Source organism: Heterocephalus glaber, unplaced genomic scaffold (assembly GCF_053883595.1).
Source record: "Heterocephalus glaber isolate CG9 unplaced genomic scaffold, H.glaber_assembly_v1.0 deba00001606, whole genome shotgun sequence".
Taxonomy (NCBI): Eukaryota; Metazoa; Chordata; class Mammalia; order Rodentia; family Bathyergidae; genus Heterocephalus; species Heterocephalus glaber.
In genome coordinates, this window is record NW_028258377.1 from 12,849,240 (window position 1) to 12,871,175 (window position 21,936).

A 21,936-nucleotide genomic window follows, 5' to 3' on the forward strand; every position below is an offset into this window, starting at 1 on the left:
GTCTCTGAGTGCTCTTAGAAATTTCCACTAAAAAAAGTTAGAAATATTGTATGTTTAAGTCCTAATAATCACTTACTACTTATAACTCATTTATTAGAAAGATAGAAGTAAATATTTTATGTGTATAAAAATAATATCATAAAGGATATGGACTCTTGCCCTTGGAATCTGAAGAGGGTCACTTGTCTTAAAATACTTTGTTTCTTAAAAGGTGGCATTGCATAGTGCAATGTACTTGCTTGTTGGAATTAAAAGACATGGTTTTGAATCCCAGTCCCTTCCTTTGTAATGTTGGACAAATTAATTGTTTTATCTATTAGGCAGATGTCTATAATTTGTATACCTTGTGCTATTCATTGTTTTAGGATGCTGAGATAACAGTCTGCTCTCGCAAGGTTCTATAAAGGGAGCGAGACACATAAACAGTTAATTATAATGTGGTCTGACAAATGTCATGGTAGAGTCACAGAAAGAGGATTCTCTTCTGAATTTTAGTTCTTCATATGTAAAATGGAGGCATAAATACTTTTTTTTTTTTGGTACCGGGGATCGAACTTGGGTCCTTGCACTTGCGCAGCAGGTGGCAAAACCACTGAGCTAAATCCCTGGCCCATAAATACTTATTTTACTAGGTTGCTTTGAAGATTAAATTAGGTAAAGAATATAAAACATATAATAGAGATGTAGCACAAGTAGAAGTATGCATGTGGAAATAGTTATTTTACTGGTTTATACATATTGTGGCTATTTAGTAGTATTACCTTACTAATCATGGGTAATCATGAAGGTATGTTGGATACTAATGGCAGAATTGTAGTCCCTATTGATCTGATTTTGCACAGTAGTCAGTTTGGTTTTTTCTTTGAAATAATATTTTTTTCAATATCATACCTGAAAGTTAGCTGGATTCTCAGATTCTTAGTTGGATTCTGTCCTCAGAAGAGTTCATGAAAGCTACTCAGAGTCATTAGGTTTTTAAATAAATTGTGTTGAGTCCTATGGTAAGGGGAAGGATCTAAACAAATGTCTAAGCTACACATAAACTGGATGGAGGTCTAGAGGGTTTTGTGAGTTTTAAGACTTGGCACTATTTTCACGAGGTTTGTTTCTTTTTTTTTTGGTGCTGGGGATCGAACTCAGGACCTTGTTCTTGCAAGGCAGGCACAGTGCCGCTGAGCTAAATCCCCAGCCCCACGGGGTTTGTTTCTTAAGTTGAGGTTTCTTTTGAGGCCAGAAGGTAAAGACCAATCCTCTAGCCATTTAAATACAAGGTGAGCAAAAACTGCATATTTTTCATCAATTTTATAAGACAACAAGAAATATAAAAATGAGAATTTTATCACATTTATTCAATAGTTTTTCTGTGTATAATATATCTTAAAACATTCAATACACAGTGCAGCATTACAATCTGGACAGTAGTATCTAGTCTCTTTCCGAATTTTTTTTTGCATCATTGTCTTTCTTTGAACAACACACTTTACACTTGTCAAGTTTGCCTTTCCATTTGTTCTGTGAGTGGTATAATTTCAATAAAATGTCTATCCACTAAATGTAATAGTGAAGACATTGATGATGGTTGATGTTTTGCTATCCTGTATTTTTCAATTATTTGGTCTATCATCCCTAATATAAATTGTAGATGACTTTTTGAACCCCCTTGTTTTGGATAAATAGCAAGTGAGTTCCGTATTGTTTGATCCAGAAGGTGCATAAATATTTTATAATAATACTTTTTTCTTGTTGATCGATAGCTTGTTAGATGTTGGTCAACTCTGTCAATACCACCCATTGACTACTGAAATTTTTTTAGTTTTGTTTTGTCTTTCAAGTTCTATCACTTCTGTATTATAAATAGCCAACAATAAGGAAGATGACTTTTTTTATCTTTACATTTCATAACACAGACTTTTCCTCTCTGATATGCTAACATTTCTCCCTTTTTCAGTTTTTTCTTTTGCAGATCTTTTGGGACTTCTTCCTATTCAGTCTCAGTGACCTAACCATGTCCATTTGTTATTGCAAAAGAATATCACTGAGTTCTGGAGAAGTATAAAAATTATATCTAATGTACTTACAGTAAGTTTTTATAGGTTGTAGCACAAAATTATAGGTTATTTTTCACAAATAAATATGAATTAATAAAAGAAAATAACCAGAACTTAGTAAATTTCACTGGAAACAAATATAAAAGGCAAATACAGGGGCAGGGATTTAGCTCAGTGATTCCACCGCCTGCCTCACAAGCGTAAGGTCCTGAGTTCGATTCCTGTTACCATTAAAAAAAAAAAGGCAAATAACATTCTAAATAAAAAAGTATGCAAAAAATAGTCAATGTAAAACAAATCATTAGACATAAAAGTGTATCGTCTACAAATAAGAATTGAATGATTGAAATGACACCTGCCCCAGTGACATTCAGGATAGTCAGTATGTAAACAAACTTGCTGCTCAAGTGATGCTCAGGGTAAACTGTTAAGTGGTTAAGTAATTTGAGATTCAGTGTCCAAGTAACACTTTGAGGAATCACTGTATAGTATTTTAAAAGAAAAAGCAGCTCTGTAAAGACCAAATCCCTGACTGTGTAGTCCTAATAAAAGATGCTTTGTTTGCATTTTCCCCCTTGAGGTTTCTCCATAGAAGTTAATATTTAAATAGACCTTTTTAATGGTGTTGGGGAAAATATTTTTAATATAAGAATTTTCAGAAATTTTCTGAGTTGCCTTATGAATGTGGTTGGTGTAGTCTCATTCACAGTAAGACAGTAACAGAAAGACTACTTCTTGAATACATTAACAGTTGCAGGTACATTTTATATTTTATAGAGCTGGCAATGAATACAGAGGAGTATAATGCTTCTATGAGCACCAGTGACATTCTTGTTATATAATATCTCTGTGCTTAGTGAACTTTTGAATGCCGAATGTTATGGGTTGTGTCTAGATGTCCCCCCAAAGCTTCATGCAGTCAAGGTGGGGCTTTTCAGAGGTGGCTATATCTTGAGTGTGTGGTGCTAGGATTGATTCATGGTGCAGTGCTAGGATTAAGGGCACTAGGATTTAGGGTGAGAGTGCTACCCACCCTAAGGGCAAGTAACCTGGATAAGATATAAAAGAAAGAGGCTTGAGTTTGTCTCTTGCTTGGTTTTGCTGTCTTCTGCCTGCCATGAACTGTTTCTCCTCTGCAATGCCCCTCTGCCATCTACCCTGCTTTGGAGCCAGCCAGCTATGGACTGAGCCCTCTACAAACTGTGAGCCGAAATAAACCTTTCCCCCTTTAACTGTGGGTGTTGTGTATTTTGTCCCAGCAATGAGAAGAGTAACTAACTAATCAGTCACCAGTAACTTTCAGTAACTCAACACTGCTTGCAATTTGGAGGTACAGTGTATTGATTTCCTCCCCTCTGCTCAAATATCTTTGCATACACAAGATAACTTTTTCTTATAAGATTTATGCACAAGAAGAACCTGAATTTTGGAGAAACTCCATCACTAAGCTTGGAATAATAGCACCTAGAACTTCCAGACCTCTTAACTCTTCACCACCTCCTAGAGAAGAGTAAAATCAGATAGTCTCCCAATGCCTTCAGAATCAGCTTTCAGAAACAAAGTGGAAGGGAAGATTTTCCTTCTTGGCAGATGAAATTACTAAAAGTTTTGATGTGAAACAAGCCCAGGGTTGAGTCTAGATTGTTTACTTTTAAACTTTTTGGTCAGCAGGTTACTTTGCCTTCCCAAGCCTTAATTTCCCCTTCTTTAACACCAGAGCTGTGATACTTCTGTCCAGTTGGTTTGTCGTAAGGGATGGATAGGGAAAGTGCTTGGCAGAGCCTGGTATAGTATAAGAACTCAATCATTCATAATGCCTTTCTCATCTTTATTTTTCCCCTTTGAAGAGTATGTGTTTTGAAGAAAGCAAATGTGTTTAAAATAGGATATATTTTGGCAGTTGTAGAAACTTTGACTTGTTATTTGTGTGGCCAGTTTGCCTTTCTGCTACATCACACTTACAAGGGGTAGATTTTAGGCCTATGCTTATGGACCAAAACCCTAATTGACCTAGGAATTATCTACCCATTGCAGTTTTGGTCCTGTTTTTTTCTTGTACCAGAAGAGAATTTTATCTCCCATTGTAGTAAGGTGTGATGACAGTCTAGGTGCTGTTTGCTCTTAAATGAAAGCAGTAGCTGTGCAGAGCAGCTTCACATTGATTGGATAGGACATACTGTCCTTTGAAGCAAGTGTTAGGCAGTAGTGCTGCAGTGTTCATGCATACTGTGGAATTAATCACTGCAGAGCTCTTGGCTGTGACCATCCTGTACAGGTAAAATACAACTGCCTCTGAGAGACACCAGCAGCTGTAGGAGAAGTAATGATTATAAAACACTGAGTTTAAGAGTGACTTCAGCAGAATTAATGACATTTCTTTGGGTTTTTAAATATTTGGGTCTTAGTTTCTAATTTAATTTTAAAAATTTAATTTAAAAAAATTTAATTTAAAAAATCATAAATCACAAGAAATGTTATGTCTTTTTGCTCTAAGCACAGATCTGGGTTCTCAAGTTAAATCCTATGTTCTTTTTGACTTAGAGCTTTTTTATTTTTGAACTCCTTACATCTTAGTCACAGTGATCACACTCTGTGTGTGTGTGCGCGCACGCGTATGGCTATGCATGTGATTGAAAAAGTATCTTTGAGATGCTGTTGAGAACCAAAGTGTGTAGCACACCAGACACAGCAAACTTATGTAATGAGGACTGTGCCTTGCAGTGTGGTAGAGGTCAGTGCCCTAAGTTTTGGATCCAGATAGTCCTTTATTTGAATTTCAATTCTGCCACTTATTTGTTTGTGACTTTACACAAGTTACTTTATTATTTTGGATAACATTCTTTATAGTACCTTCGTAAGATTGTGAGGATTAAATGTGTAATACGTACATAGTGCTTAATGTGTACAGTTGGCAGGCACTGAATATGTAAACATTAATCATATTAATTGTGTCCTGAATTTGGTAATCTGGTATTGTCCCTTTGAAAGTAAATGAAATAATAAGATGCAGTCTCTTGCGGGTTTTTGGAGAAAAACATGCTTTATAAGCTAAACCTTTTACAATTGCCATTTGATGTACTCTTCAGGTTGATAACAGGGAAGATGCTGAGAAGGAAACACCTATTTCTACCTTTTCATCTAGTAACCAGGTATCATGCCCACTGTGTCACCAAGGCTTCCCAGCCACAAAGATTGAGCGACATGCTATGTACTGCAATGGTCTAATGGAGCAAGATGCAGGTAAAGACTCATCATGACAGACAGATTCTTACTTTTTCTTTGTGTTGGTGGTTTTGTAATCATGTACAAAACAATACAGAGAAACAGACAACTTCAAAGTCAAAGTTGTTATTTTCTGTCTAATTTTCTAGTACTTTCATGTTCTTTATTACTTTCAGTAGACTACCTTGTTATATGTACCACAGAAGGGGAAGGGAAAAGTCTTCTCTCTTTTAATATTTGAACTTATACTTTGCCATAAGTAGGCCAGAAGCTAGTGCAAAGCAGTGTATTTTGCCTTTCAATTTATATGTTCGAAATATTGAGACTCTTGTAGAACCTGAGAAATTAAGTTCTAGAGTTGCCTATTTTTCATTCAAAATAAATATCTTTTTCTTTTTAAATAGAAATTCTACCTAGAGACAGCAGCTGAAAAAATATCTTGAATTTACATTCTTGTTCTACATGTCTCTGCTGAAGTTACCCTGGAGTATTGGTTTATCTAAGACTATAGCAAAAATCATAGTTCTGGTATATTGTGAGATGTTGACTAAAAAAATCTTGTTAATCATACCCATTGAAATACCCTGATCCTGCCTTTCTGTTTATGATTTTAAACTCTAAATATAGTGATGTCACCGTAGCTATCTACTTTGGTCCAACACACTGAATATAACCCTTAGGTACTTGGAAATGTTGCAACATTCTCAGTGCCACTCAGTTCCTACAACTTAGGTGTGCAAAATTGTAGAATTGTGAAATATTTTGTTTATTGGGTTTTTTTGAAGGTAGGACCTCACTCTATAGTTCAGGCTGGCCTCGAACTCTCAGTGATCCTACCTTAGCCTCGCAAATGGTGAGATTACATGCACCACCATGCCTGACAGTTGTGAACTATTTTATAAGTTAAAATTGCCAGAAAGAAATGCACATGTTACTTATATTTTTCTGAAGTAACACACATCTTAGTTATTAAATATCTGAACTTGTAATTTAATAGTTTGATTTTTCTGATTATAAAGTGGCACATGTTCATTGTAATAACAGTGGCTTACATTTATTAACTACTTAGAATTAGGCACTGTTTACATAAATGGGACATATATATATGAATTTCATATATGTATATGAAATTCTGCAAACCACCTTTTTATTTTTTAGTAAATTTAAATCTTTCTATTGCAGATATGTTTTTTACATAGAGATATGTCTATATGTCAAATTTTATATTTTGCTTTTTGAACTTTTAGCATACTTTCCCATCTTACTAGTTATTTGCAAAAATGTTTTTAATACCCACATAATATTCTATAATATGAATTGCCTCTATTTACTTAACTGGTGTATATTTAGAATGCTTTCATGTTGCCTTATATAATTAGATGATATTGAGTTTATTACACCTAAAGTTCTTGCTGTATTTTGGAATTATTTTCCAAAAATAATGTATTCTGGGGTTATTTCCCACAGACAACAGTGGTACCTCGGTTCATGAACTTAATTTGTTCTACAGTTTTGGAAAAGATGGTCACGTTTTTGTCCATGTGGGAAAGATGGCTGTGGTTGTATTGTCACCTAGTGCAGAGTTTTCAAACCAAAACAAAATTTTGCCAAACACTTCTGTTTGCGAACAAAATTGTTTGCAAACGCATTTGTGAACCACTGTAGTTCCATTTGCTTTAAGCTATCTAGATTCTTTTTTGTTTGGTACCGGGGATCGAACTCTGGTCATGGTGGTTGCACAACAGGCAGCGAAACCACTGAGCTAAATCCCCGGCCCCATCTAGATTCTTTTTAATGCCAGCTTATCTACCTAGAACTAGAAATATGATTTCTTTTCTACTACTTGTTCTTAATTCCTTGAATTCATCCAAATACTTTTGTAATATCTTGTTATTTTGTACCGGGGATCGAACTCGGGTCCTTGCACTTTCGAGGCAGGCAGCAGTAATACCTCATTTTTAATGGTGGTGGGCATTATGTGGCTTACTAAAGGAGTTTAAGACAAGATTTCTGCCCATAAGGAGCTTGTGGTCTTATTGAGGGAAATAAATATTTACCTAAGAAATTAATTACAAGATGATACAAAGTGAATGGTTTATACCCAAGTGCATGTCCCAAAAGTAAATGCAGTGGGAGAGAGAGAAGTGCAATGAATTGGGATGATGTCCCACAGGATGGGTTTAGTCCAGACTGTGAAAACTTGGTAGAATTGGATAAATCCATAGGAAGGCAAGGGGACCCCTTATCCACCTGTGGGTTTCAATAAAATAGGAAGCAAGGGAAACAACCATTAATCAGTAGCTTCCTCCTAATCTTAATAACCCTTTCTGGTGACATTGTAGGCCCTGTGAAGGGAGTTTGAAAACGGGGAATCCTCAAATCCATAGTCTACTTAGTCTCTATTTTTTTGTCTTTAAAATTTTTAAATTTTAGTTTATTAGTATATGTGTGTAGCATGCTTACATTCCTTGTAGGAAGTTGGTACAAGGTACATAATACATCTTAATTCCTTTTTCAGCCTTCCCTTCCCTCCCTCCCCTAGTCTGCTTAGTCTTTTACTTTCTTGGGAACAGAGTTTGGGGGTATAGGCAGGCTAAGGAAATAGTTAGAATTATGTGAGACATTTATTAGTATGTGAGGCATCTATTAGTGTATGTGGCATATAGTATGTCCTTAGTAAATTTGATCTGTGTCTTAGTCACTTTCCTCATCACTGAGACACAATACCTGACACAGCTTAAAGGAGGAGAGGTTCATTTGGGGTTGTATTTCAGAAGTTTCAGTCCTTGAAGTGTCAGCAAGATGATGGAAGTGCCTGGGCAGAGGAAAGCTGCTCAGATCATCACAGCCAGGAAGCAGAGAGCAAAGGGATAGATCATGACCCCAGTCAACCAACTCTTTCTAAGATCACATTTAACTGTAGTGTCCCTGTGATTCAATCACTTTTCAAAAGCTCTACCTATGAGTGCATGAGGCTTTTTGAGGGGACAGCTAATGTAAAACATAGTAGTCTTTATACTCGGGTTTCCCATCAGTTTACCTGCCCTCGTCTTCTTTGCCAGAGACACAAATTAAAGATTGTTGCTTTTTCTTCTCACCTTTTATGACTGTAAATAGAGGTCAGATCCCCACCCTCATTTCTAAATCTTTGGTTAAAGGAAGCCTCTTCTTTTTTGGTACCAAGGATTGAACTCGGGAGCTTGTGCTTGCGAGGCAGGCAGCAGCACCACTGAGCTAAATCCCTGGCCTGGGAAGTTGCTCTTAAAGACTCATAACCCAGGCTGGGAGACCATTAGCCCAATTCCTAAGGGATAGAATAAGGGAGGACTTATCTCCCAGTCAAGTCCCCTCCTTCCTGTTTTCCCCACAAGCTGATCATAGACATGCTTGGTTTGGCTGTGTAAAAGAAATAGTAATTAGAGTCATTTACATGAAGTGTCTACCATTTATGCCTAGTTACCGTGCAGCACAATAACAATTATGTATGTCATTAAATATATATATATGATTAACTTTAAGTTTTATTTAATTATAATACTATAGTCTGGTTAAGTTGGCTTGTCTGCTCGGTTTGTTCAGTGGCATGACTATCCAGAACTAAGGAAAAATAGAGGAAATATTCAAAGGTAATGTTTGAGGGGATAAGAGTCACTAAGTTGTTCTAGACTGGAACAAAGGAAAGTTGCCTTTGCATTTGTTTTCTGGAAAGTGTATTTGAGATTATTTTTATTTAAATACCTATAAAGATAAAGCTCCCCATTTATTCATTCAATAAATATTTATCGATACTTACTGTATACCAGATATAGTGAATAGAATATACAGAGTCCTTGTTTTCATGGAGCTTAAGTTCTAGCAATGGGAGGCAAACAGTGAAAAAATAAATACACAGTAATTTAGAAGAAAAAATAAAGTAACAAGAAGAGGATTGGAGTACTGAGGTTAGGAGACAGCAGTTTAAAATAGATTGTCAGGAAGATGCCATTTAGGAGATAGCATTTGAGCAGGGACCTACAGAAAGTGAGAGTTTCAAGGTGAAAAGGAGAAAGTATTACAGGCAGAGAGTAATACAGTAAATTCAAAGACCTTGAAGTTTGAACAGTATTGAGTATGGTTGAAGGAAATTCGGGGAAAATGAACAGTGATACCATAGCTAATTGAGGAAGAAATAGGTGGTGGACAAAGCAGGAGGCTGTTAGACAAGAGAGTAACCATTGGAGGGATTTGAGCAAAGGATTAATATTTAAGCAAAGGATCATTCTGGCTGCTATATGGAAAATAGAATACAGGCATAGAGGACAAGGGAAGCTGGGAGAATAGAATCAACAGTTTTTGGAAGAGTAGAAAAAATGTGGGCTTTGAAAGTAGGCATATCAGGACTTAAATTTCAGCTATAATATTTACTAATTGAGTAATATTCAACAGGTTATCTTACCTCTTTCAGGATTGGGTTCCTCATTTATAAAATTTGTCTGACATAAGAATTCAAGATACTTTATAAAATACCTTGTACTGTGCCTAGTCAGTAAATGGTAGCTGTTATTATTATTGGCTACTTCTTCCTGTCTATAGTTTTTCTGAGGTTTGTGTTTTTGTCTGCTAATACATAAAAGTAAGCCATCAGCTAGGTAGAACTGAGAAGAAGATGAAAAGCAATGTATAAGAGTCAAAGTAGTAAGAACAGGTTAGTGAGAAATAGATCATAGAAGAGTTAGGGAAGCTGAAGGCATTAATTGTATACACTTTGAGCCTAGATAGAGGGTTATAGCTTAGAGTAAGGATATTGCTTGGAGTGGAGTGGATTCTCTTTTCAGGGTTATCTCCAGAAAAATAATGATGGGTGGGTAGATGGATTTGGGGAGGTAGAGATCCTTCTTATAGAAATGCCTAGGAGGTAACAGAGAGGACTAAGGTCTAGAATAGGGTTGCCTTGAACATCTGTAAGTAAGACTTACTTCTCAAAACAAAGTTAGACCTTTCCTGTTTTATATAAAGTACCTGTATTTGCCTTTCTGAATGTAATTTGTATACTATTCAGTTTTCTCATTTGTATAAATGTGGCACCTTTTGTGGTACCCAGGATAATTGAAGTATGAATATTGCTCTTGGTGCCTGTCTGTTGAGAGGTAGACAGTTGTAAAGTAGGATAGAATGAATAGAAATAACGTGGATTTTGGAGACAGACTGACTTGTCAGGGAATATACAAATCAAATGCAGACTCTAATATCATGGAGATTATAGTTCGGTTGGGTAGACAAGACATGCTCATGAATACCTATAAAACAAGGTCAAAACTACTAAAGGATATACAAATAAAATCTGTGGTGTTTCAGAGAAAATGTGACTAAAGATTGAAAGAGAAGGATATTAATGCAAAAGAATGATAGGCAAAAATTACATAAATAGAGACATGTGAAGGGTGTACAGGAAAGAGCAAGCAATTCAGCGTGAATGTAGTTTAAGCATTATGAAAGGAAAGAGTAATTGGAGAATGACAAATGTAACTTGAATTATATGTGTTAATATGGGGGCACTTTTAAAAAATTTATATATTGGTACATTTTAGGTATACAGTACATTTACATTTATCATTGGGTGTTTGTACCTGAACATGATGTATCTTAGTTCTTATTTTTTTCCCCATTACCTGTGGACCCTTCACCCCCACCACCCTTCCCTATTTACATAGACTTTGTTTCCATTTTTTTTTCTTTTACATAATTTTTCCTTTCCTTTCTTTCCTTTCCTTTCCCCTCCTGCCACCCCTCCACCTTTGGACCTTTTCCTATTTCAAATTATCAGTTATTTGTTTTAATCATTTTCATCCTTATTTACACTTTCAGTTTCTCACACTAGAGATACTATTTGGTATTTACCACATGTGTGTCCTATTTATTTCACTTAAGAGTATGGCCTCAATATGCATCCATTTAGCTATAAATGACTCTAGTTTCTCGTTCTTTATGGCTGAGTAGTACTCCATGTTATAAAAAAACCACATCTTCTTTATGCAGTTTCCAGTTGATGGGCACTCGGGCTGTTTCCAAACCTTAGCTATTACAATCTGTGCCACTGTAAGCATAGGTGCACATATATCACTGTGGTATGATTCTTTTAATTCTTTGGAGGAGATACCCAGTAGGGGAATAGCTGGGTCAAATGGGACCTCTAGTCCTAGTTCTTTGAGGTGTCTCCATCCTGATTTCCACAGTGGTTGCACCAGTCTGCACTCCTACCAACAATGGAGAAGGATTCCTTTCTCTCCACACCCCTGCCAGCATTTGTTATTGGTTGATTCCTTGATAGCAGCCATTCTTTGTGGGGTGAGGTGGAATCTCAGTGTTGTTTTCATCTGCTGGGGCACTTTTTTTTTTCAACTCTTAAGAGAATTTGTCTTTAACCCACTGTTGTTTATAGGACTTTTTGGATGTGTCATAATTTAGTTTGCATAATAATTGGGAAACCTAGTTCAAGTTCAGGCAGTGTTGGATCTAGGTGTTTAGGTGATCCCTGTCCATCTTTTGACTACTTTTGTCTCGATTTACCAGGCTTTTTAAAGGAGCAAGTAAAATGTATGCTAGCAACTACAGACTTTTTGCTTTTAGTGGAAAGTAGGAATTCTTTTTCTCTGAGGCCATAGGTGAATGAATCTATAGCAGTGATGGCAAACCTGTAGAGACGAGTGCCCAAACTGCAACCCCAAACCTACTTACTTACCACAAAGTGCCAGCACTGCAATTAAACCTGAATACTGAGGTTTTAGTTTAGAAAAAGTAACTCATACATTAATATCTTTTGTCTTAAAAGAAAAACAACACATGTTGTAGGTTCACCACCACAGGTAGAGGAAAACTGTGATACACCTTACCTGAAGTACTTGTCTACTTGTGGGCTAGGGACTATAACCAAGTTGATAAGTAGGTGTCATTTACAAGTCAAAACAAGTAAAGGAGAACTCTATTTATCTGAAATTCTTTTAGTATCTACAGTATTAGAAAATTCTGTCAGTCAAAATAAAAGAAAAACACTGTTAACAATGAGTTTAACACATGGGATTTCTTTTTCTTACGTAAGTCTGAAGTGAGATAGTGGCTCAGTAATCTAATTGACGACTTAGGTTTTTACCTTTGGGCTTCCCAATCCTAAACTTAAGGATGTACGGTTTTGAGATGACTGCTGCATCTCTAGCCCTAATATCTGTGTTCCAGGCAGGAAGAAGGGGAAAGCATACAGGGTATAACTGCTTATTCTAATCATTTTAATCTGTTTCTTATTCCTTTGCAGTCTTATGGAATTGGGCTTATTTTAAGTTATGGTTGGACTGAATCAGTTCTAAGTTTAGTGTTTGTTCATATTATTTATATGTATTTATGTCTTTTTATCTATAAAATTATACTGTCTCTGAAGTCCCTTTTTACAAATGATTCAACTTAAAATTTTTTCATGTATTTCTTTTACTGAAATATTTTTACCAGGTTTTGGGGTGCTGGAGTTTCCTTCTGGAGGTGATTTTTAGGTTCTTTCTGTTCCAGGCAAAGAATTGAACAAAACAAGCATAAGTAGTGATACACTTTTACATTTATTAAAGATAGGAGAAAACCAGAAGAGTAGGGGAAAAACTGGCTCTGCAGAGCGAGTTTGAGCCAAGTAAAAGGGGAGAAAAATAAATAAAAATACAGTCTTCAGCATAGGGAGGGCTGCCGTGAAGAGGCATGATACCGAATGCTTAATGGCCTTTGTCCCTTTTGTATATTTCCCATGCTAGCATAACATCCAGGACATCCTATCAAAAACCTGCTCAAGTTCTCACGAGAACTCCACATGCAGGGTTCTGAGAATTGTTCTGAGTGTCCCAGGATCACGTCACGCCTCTTTTCAGAGCTAGTTTTAGCATTACCCTGTCTTCCTGCCTCAGTCTTGTGGTAGATGCTGAGAGTGAGGGCGGTCAAGAGGTAGTAGGAATGTGATACAGAACTGAGTGAAATCTTAAGTTTATACTCAAGGAATTTGCAGTCCAGTGAGGAAACAACATGGACATGACTATAAGTAATATAGTTTGAAGTGCTAAAATAGAGGCACTGACCACTCACAGAAAAAGGGTTTAATTCCAATTACTATGATAAAGGTTTCTTTCTAATAATGGGCATAGGCTTTTTAACTTTTCTTTTTGTGTTAAAAGTAAGCATCTCAGATAGCGATATTCTCTGAAGTTTACCCCAGCATCTATTGGGCTCTGAATATTGTCCTTATTAGTGAATATAAGTTCTTTATAAATTACTTGCTTTTTGCCTCAAAGATGCTTTCCAGGTTTTTTTCTGGTCACTCAGTTCTTACCAAGTTTCTAGATTTATACAGCTGAGGACAGACAACAATCATAACCATCTCTTCCTCTTCCTTCTCTTTTTTTTTAGTGGGGAGGGGGGCTGGTGGCAGTTCTTGTGTTGGAACCACAGTGTCATGCATGCTAGGCAAACACTCTATCACTGAGCTATATCCCCAGCTCTTTTTATTTTGAAACTAGGTCTCATTAAGTTGCCCAGGCTGACCTTGAATTTGCAGTCCTACCTCAACCTCTTGAGTAGCTGGGATTGCAGGCATGTCCCATTGTGCCTGCCTAATAGTCCTCTCTTGTGTGAACACTGTCAAAGCTTTTATTCTTGAAGCAGAAGCAGTGCTGATCCTGGAGAAAAATCTAATCAGTGTGAACAAAAGTGGCACTAATATGAGGAAAAGAGTATTAGAATCCATGTAGAATGAAAGGGATGGTGTGGACAGCAAGTAAAAAGAATAAAGACTTCATTCCCATTGATGATGAAATGAGGAAGCTAGAGAGGTAAGAGGAGGAAGAGGCTGGTGCAGAAGTCAGTAGGAGTTGGATGTCCAAAGTGATATATTTAAAGGAATTGGGACATACTGTATCTCCAGAGCAACTGGGAATTTAAAAACATACACTCCCTTCCCCCAAATATAAAAGTAAAAGAAATAAAACCAACTACTGAAACTACCATACATATTTTGGTATATTTATTTTGGAGGCACTTGGTGGAGCAAGCACTTGCCTCTCCTAAATGCGTGTGTACACACACACACACACACACACGCACACAGGTTGAGTATTCTTAATTCTAACTCCAAAATCTGAAATGGTCCCAAAATTTGAAACTTTTTGAACACCAACATGATGCTACACGTACACAATTCCACACCTGACATCATGTGACAGGTCACAGTCCAACCACAGGCACACTAAACATACATAAAATCACCTCAGGCTATGTACATATGGGGTATATGAAACATAAATGAATTTCATGTTTAGACTTTGGTTCTTTCTCCAAGATGCAAATATTTCAAAACCTGAAAAAATATGAAAACTGAAACATTTCTGATTTGAAGCATTTTGGAAAAGGGACACTAGTATGTGTGTGTATTCTGGTTTTACATTTGGTTCCTCCTGATATTATAAGCATTTATTAAGTGTCTCATTCTGTTAGAAATTCTTTATATTCATAAGCTTATTTATAATTTTTAACTTCAACAAATTATACAAATATACTTAATTCTTTGTCTTCATATTTTTGACAGAGGAAACCAAAATGACAGGCAACTTTTAAAAAACAATATTTTATTTTGTTTTGTTTTATTTGTTTGTTTGTTTGGGGGTTTTTTTTGGTACCGGGGATCAAACTCAGGATCTTCTGCTTGTGAGGCAGGCACGGTGCCACTGAGCTAAATCGCCAGCCCATGTTTTGTTTTTTGAGACAGTCTCACTGTGTAGTTCAAGCTGGCCTTGAACTCACTATGTATCCCAGGACAGTCTTGAACTCGCAGCAATCCTCCTGCCTTGGCCTCCTGGAGTGCTGATGTTACAGACATATGCTGCCACGCTTGGCCCTTTAGTACATGTTTACAGTACATAATGATTACATTCATCTTGGAGAATTTGCACATGTACGTAACACATTTTAATTCTTTTTACTTCCTGTTCTCCTCTCCTCCCTCTCTTTCCATCTTTTAGTCCTCTTCCCAATTGCAAAAGATCTAACCTATTATCTATTATTTTGATCTTTACATTATTTGTACTTTGGTTTTCTCATGTAAGAGAAACCATTCGCTATTTAAACTTGTATGTCTGATTTATTTCACTTAACATAGTCTCAGGGCAGGAGCAACATATTTAAACTTGTATGTTTGATTTATTTCACTTAACATTGTAGTCTCAGGGCAGGAGCAACATATAAAGAAAGGTGTAAGGGCATTTAAAAAAAGGATGTTTGGAACAAAAGCTGGGCTCTGGGTCTTATCACCCATAAAGGGTTCATCTCAGAACTCTTCAGTGTTTTCTAGAGAGAACATATCATATTTGAGTGTCTAGCCTATTGGACATAGAAATGCATCCAAACTTTTAGCTACTAGATAAACTTTTTTTTTTGGTACCGGGGGTTAAACTTGGGTCCTTGCGCTTGCTCAGCAGGCAGCGAAACCACTGAGTTAAATCCCTGGCCCTGGATAAACTTTTAAGCCAGTACTTCCAGCCCACACATATGTAACTCTTCCTTCTGGATTAATAGTGTAGAATTGCAGCACCCTCCTTACTGTGGTCTCATTTGTCTTCTGACAACTTTCAACCTTTTAGTGGTACATTTCCTCATGTCAGGTCCACTGTGGTACATCAACAAAATAGTTGTTTGGTATGGGATATGAAATGGTAGTCTGACTGCTGCCCATGCCTGCTTGAGTTCTCATTGTATTTTCTCTTCTCATCTTGTTCTTTCCTTTTAACCCTACTCTTTGTGACTTGATGTCAAAGAGCTAAGCCTCTTTTAGCAGTTTTCTGCTGCCAGATACTGTTATTCCTCCCTTGAACAATAAAATAATTCTTTTTAACACCCAAGTTAATACCAAAGCATTATATGTTGAAGTAATACTAACAGCTGAAAACCATTTTAGAGACGTTCTCTCACTTTAGGATCTAGTCACACTTTTTAATTCGGGCATCTAGAGCATTTTAAGAAAGAGCAAAAGGGCCGGGGATTTAGCTCAGTGGCACCATACCTACCTCACAAGGGCAAGGTCCTGAGTTCGATCCCCAGTGCCAAAAAACAAAACAAAACAAAAAAAGAAAAGAAGAAAGAGCAAAGTTCAAGAAATTAGTACTAGATCAGTGATCTGAATTGAACAGAATTAGAGCTGCAGAAAGAGATATCATTACTTAGTAAAATAAATATTATCTTGGTTTTAACAATGATGAAACTACTATCAAAGAGGCTTAGTACTTGCCTAGCATTAGGCTTTTAATAAGCAGTAGAGTTGGGGCCCAAGCTTAGGTTAGGAAAAGTTTGAGGAAGCCATGGAAGCTCAGTTTCAGCAAGGTAGAGTACTAGAGTCTTTTACCTCTGAGCACAAACATGAGATCTGATCTCATCAGAATTGACCTTATCAGCTTTTCAGTTACCTGGAAGAAATGTTATGGATTCAAGCTCCTTCCTAGTGAACAGAATCCATGTGACATAAGTGACCCCTGTAAAAGCATATGTGCAAAGTTAAAAGGTCAAATGAGCAGTTACTCTTGGTGGTAGCTGTGGAGGTTGATCATGCCCAGACTGATTTGTTTCTGAGGAGTTTTCTGAGGGTCTGATAAAAAGGAAATGCTTGATAACAAGGAATGTTTTCCATTAGGTAAAAGGATTTAAATTTGGCAATCTTTCTAATCCATACCTACCAATAACCATTAGTAGCCACCACTTAGGAACACCAGGGACTGTACTTTTTGTGTATTGTTTTAATCTTTTGAAGCAGATATTATTCAACCTTTACAGAAAAGGTTATTGAGACTTAGAGAAGTAACTTCCCTGAGATCACATACCTAAAAAGTGGCAAAAGTTGGGATATACTGTACAGTCAGATTTTACTAAAAAGGTGGTACTCTGTGAGCTAAAGAATCCTCCATTGAACATTCAGATTTTTAAAAACAGCAAGTTTTAGAATACTAAATCCAATATAAAAAATTTATGGAAAAACTGTATGTGTTTGTATAAAGACAAAAGAAATATAATTTGAGAAGGCTACCTCTTGGGCAGGGTAGAGACAGAAAGATGGAATCAGGAAGAAGCATGCTGTTATTTAACCAGTTTTTGGTAATATTCTAGTTCTTAAATTGGGTAATAGGTTCACATATATATAGTCTTTTGTACATATTACATTATAGAATGTTTAAAAGAATGTGCATGTTTCTATTATGCGCTGTCATCTTTTCAAGTAACCTTGGTGAAGTATTTATTAGTAAAAATCAGAGGAATTCAGAGTTTTTTCCTCTATATGGAACTTATTATTATCTTAATTTAGGGTCTGATGACAGTATATGATTTTATTTGACTTTATTCCCATTAATGATTCTTTAGAACAATACCTCTTGGGGCTTTTTCTAGGTCCTTGAATCTTTGCCATCTGACTTCCACACTAGTTTCTTTAGAAGGTAGCGGCAATAATAAAATAACTTTTATTATTATCTCACAAAAAGACCGTTGTACTTTCAGTTACAGGAATTTCAGACACTAAAATTGAGATAGTAGTAGCAGTACCTTGAACCCCCATGTTCATAGCCACTGTTGTTCATCTACAGTACACTCCATCCGACACCTTCGCTCCCCAGATTACTTCACATTACATCCCAGATATCATTTCATTATTTTATTTTGTATCCCTAAAAGATAAAATCTTTAATCTTATTATACCTAAAATCTTATTATACCTAAAGAATTAATGATAGTTCCTTAATATCATCAAACATCGGGTCTTTTCAAACCTCCTTGAGTCTCATAATTGTTTTTTATAGTTGGTTTGTTGAAATCAGGATCCAAATGAGGTTCACACATTACAAAAAATTTTGATGCTCATATCTCAGGCTCCTTAATTTATAGAAGAATGAAATTTCAGGTTAGTTTCTAAGACCGAATCACTCACACATAAGCTTAATTTTTTTATTAACAGTAACTGTCATAATTTTTTATTTCTTCTATAGCACCTTATGCAACATTATGCAGGTAGGTCTACAGAAAAAGTACATTTAAAAAACAGTGGTTATGCTGGGCATTGGTGGTGCAGGCATGTAATTCTAGCACTCTTGGAGGCAGAGGCAGAAGGATCATAAGTTTAAGTCTCGCCTCAGCAACTTAATGAGACCCCTGTTACAAAAAAGATTAAATTTAAAAAGGGCTGGGGATTTAGTTCATTGTGAAGGCCTGGATCAGTCCCCAGTACAGGGTGGGGAAAGCTTATTCTCAAAAGAATGGATAGTAAATATGTTGGGCTCTGTCATATCATAGCTACTTAGGTCTCTGCCACAACTGCTCAACTTTACCTTAATAATATGAAAGCATCATAGATGATTTGTGAGTCAGGTGACTGTGTCCAGTAGAAGTTTACTTAGAAAATCAGGAGGCAAGCCCATAGTTTGTCTATCCTTGTTGTACAGCATTGGGTTTTCAGAATGTGTTCTGTAGATCACTAGGCTTCTAAGAAGGTATGGGAAGGTTAGGGTGGGCCGGCTGAGCACTGGTGTAACACTTACCATCACTATCCAGCTCACCTAGCACTCAGCTTTTATGTATTTTACATAGAGGGTATTGCCATTTGTATGAGATTTTATTTGAAAACAGAATCGTCTTATTTCTAAAATTGAAATTTATGGGTTTATTACATAGTCTTCTTTATAATAACAATGACTACTATCACTATTGCTTTGTACCAAGCACCATTATACATACTCTTTACCTCATGTGATCTTTGCAGCAACCTTACAAGTTAGCTTCTGCTATTCTTAGGGAGAAATGAGTAACTTGCTCAAAGTCACTAAGCTAGTACTTGGTAGAATAGAATTAAGACTTTAAACTATTTGTTTGGCACCTGTGCTTTCTCTTTATTTTGAAATTTTTCAAATTTCAAAAGTACAAGAAGCAGTAATTGAATACTTTATTACTTTCTCTTTCTCATGTAATATATTTTTCTCTATATATACATTTTTTCCTTCATGGTAATAGTTGTAGACATCATGACACTACCTCTAAATACTTAATTAGCATGTATCACTTAATAGCAAGATCATTTCCCCACAGAATAATATCATTGTTATAGTCAAGGAATTTAATGTTGATATAATACTGTTATCTAAGATATATCCTATGTTCACATTTTTCTTGTCTCCAAAATACCTTCTACTGTTTTTCTTGGTCAGATACCCAGTGTAGATCGTTTCACTTGGTCATCATATTGTTTTAGTCATCTTTACTCTAGAAGGTTCCCAAGATACTTTTCCTAATATTTATTATGAAAAATTTAAATATACAATAAAGTTGTGTACTTTTTTAGATCCTACCATTAGTAGTTTATCACATCTGTGTCTATCCATCTCTCCATCCTTTAATCCAGGTTGTGTTTAGGTGATTTTCAGAGTAAATTACAAATTGCATTTCATTTTCCCTGAAATACCTAAGCCTGAAAAACATGAACAATATTTGTGTGAAATGTATTAAATACAAATTTGCCCAAGTATTTGCAATAGATAATAGAATATTAGCATCTCCCCCAGAAGGTTCTCTCAGATCTGTTCCTAGGCATTCTCCACCTCTCCCCTCACCAAAAGGCAACCATTGTTCTGTTTTATTTCTGTAAAAATTTTGGTTTTATCTATTCTAGAATTTCACTAAGATGGAATCATATCTATGTATTCTTTTTAAATTAAATTTAACTGATACATAGAAACATAAAAATCATATATATTAATTAGGTACTGAGTGTTTTTGTTTTTTTTTAGTGTTGGGAATAGAACCCAGGTCTTGCTCATGTTGGACAAGCATTCTACCACAGAAATATACTTCCAGCCCCCATGTCATGTTTTGGTACATGTATACATTGTGTAATGTTTATATCAGATGAAACCTACCTATTTCCTCAAATATTTATTATTTCTTTATAGTGAAAACAAAATTCTATCTTATAGCCTTTTAAAATATACATTATCTCTAATCACCCTGCTGTACAGTAGTACACTAGGACTTCTTACTCCCATTTTAATTTTATCACTTAGTGGCCATTGATCAACCCCTCCCAAACCTCTCTCTTTACTGCTCTCCCCTGCCTCTGATAACCACTATTCTACTCTCAACTTGTATGAGATAAACTTTTTTTTTTGGTACCAGGGATCAAACTCGAGACCTTGCACTTGCAAGGCAGGTGCTGGAACCACTGAGCTAAATTCCCAGCCCGAGATAAACTTTTTAAAAAATTTCAAGTATGTATATTATATACTTGTCTTTCTGTGTCTGGCTTATCTCACTTAACATAATGATTTCTAGTTCCATTCCTGTTGTCAGAAAGGACAGGATTTTATTTTTTATGGCTGAATAGTATTCCAATATGTATATTCATCCTTTGACGAATACTTAGGTTGTTTCCATTCTTAGTTGTGCTAAGTTGGGAGTACTGGTACAGTGAACTTGAGGAATACAGATGTCTTTCACATATTGATTTTACAAGAGATGATCAAAATTATGGTGAATGTTTAAATTTAAAACTTATTGCAGTAAAAGACATCTTGTTATTAATCCCCTTCACTTCAAATACGCTTATTCCATCATTCTTCTCACTGTCTGAAGCAGTTCTGGAAGTCCTGTTTTGTGTCTTTATAAGGTATGATAAAAAATATGATGAATACTGCTACTGAGTTACGCAACAGAAAGACAGGCTCATAAAAACATGTGGTGTGTCCTTATCCACCTTGTTGACTAGACTGGCACTGTGCAACTTCTGGCTCTTCCCCAAAGTCAAAATGACCATGAAAGATAAATGTTTTGAATCAGTTCAACACATCAAGGCAGCCAAGACAGCACAACTCATGAGAAAGAACTTCCAGAACGTCTTCAGAGAGTGTCAAGAACGATGGGATAAGTGCATGAAGTAAGGGAGAGTATTTTGAGGGAGATTCATAGCACCTGTCTTTTACTGTAAACGTTTTTAAAAATTTAGGGCCGGGGATTTAGCTCAGTGGTTTCGCCTCCTGCTGTGCAAGTGCAAGGACCCGAGTTCGATCCCTGGTACCCAAAAAAAAAAATTTTAAACATACACTACTTTTCAGTCATACCTCATATTTTCTTTGGATATATACCCAGGAGTGGGATCCCTGGATCATATGGTAGTTCTATTTCTAATTTCTGAGAAACCTCTGTACTGTTTTTCATAATGGCTTTACTAATTTACATTCCCACCAGCAGTGCACAGAGGTTCCCCTTTCTCCATATCTTTGCCAGCACTTATTATCTTGTCTTTTTGGTAATAGCCATTTTAACTGGAATGAGGTGATATCTCTTTGTAGTTTGATTTGGATTTCTCTGATTATTACTAACATTGAACATATTGTCATGTACTTATCGGCTATTTGTCTTCTTTTGAGAAATGTCTACTTAGATCTGTTGCTCAGTTTTTAGTAAGATTACTATTAGTATTGTTATTATTGTTGTTGTGGTGAGTTCCTTATGTATTCTGAATTGTTAACCTCTTTTCCCATGTATAGTTTGCAAATATTTTCTCCCATTCTGTAAGTTGTCTACTCACTTTGATGTTTATTTATTGTGCAGAAGATTTTTTTTGTTCGATGTAATCCTATTTGTT

At 36.0% G+C, this 21,936-nt stretch overlaps 1 protein-coding gene across 17 annotated transcripts in view; it reads left to right on the top strand.

Moving 5' to 3' along the window:
• Window positions 1-21,936, top strand: part of Uimc1 (ubiquitin interaction motif containing 1) — a 178,733-nt gene that overhangs the window by 122,769 nt on the left and 34,028 nt on the right. For all 17 annotated transcript variants that reach the window (XM_087194801.1, XM_087194797.1, XM_087194794.1 and 14 more), the window contains one exon: window positions 5,135-5,288. In XM_087194801.1, coding sequence (XP_087050927.1) covers window positions 5,135-5,288 — 154 coding nt within the window. The remainder of the gene's footprint in view (window positions 1-5,134; window positions 5,289-21,936) is intronic.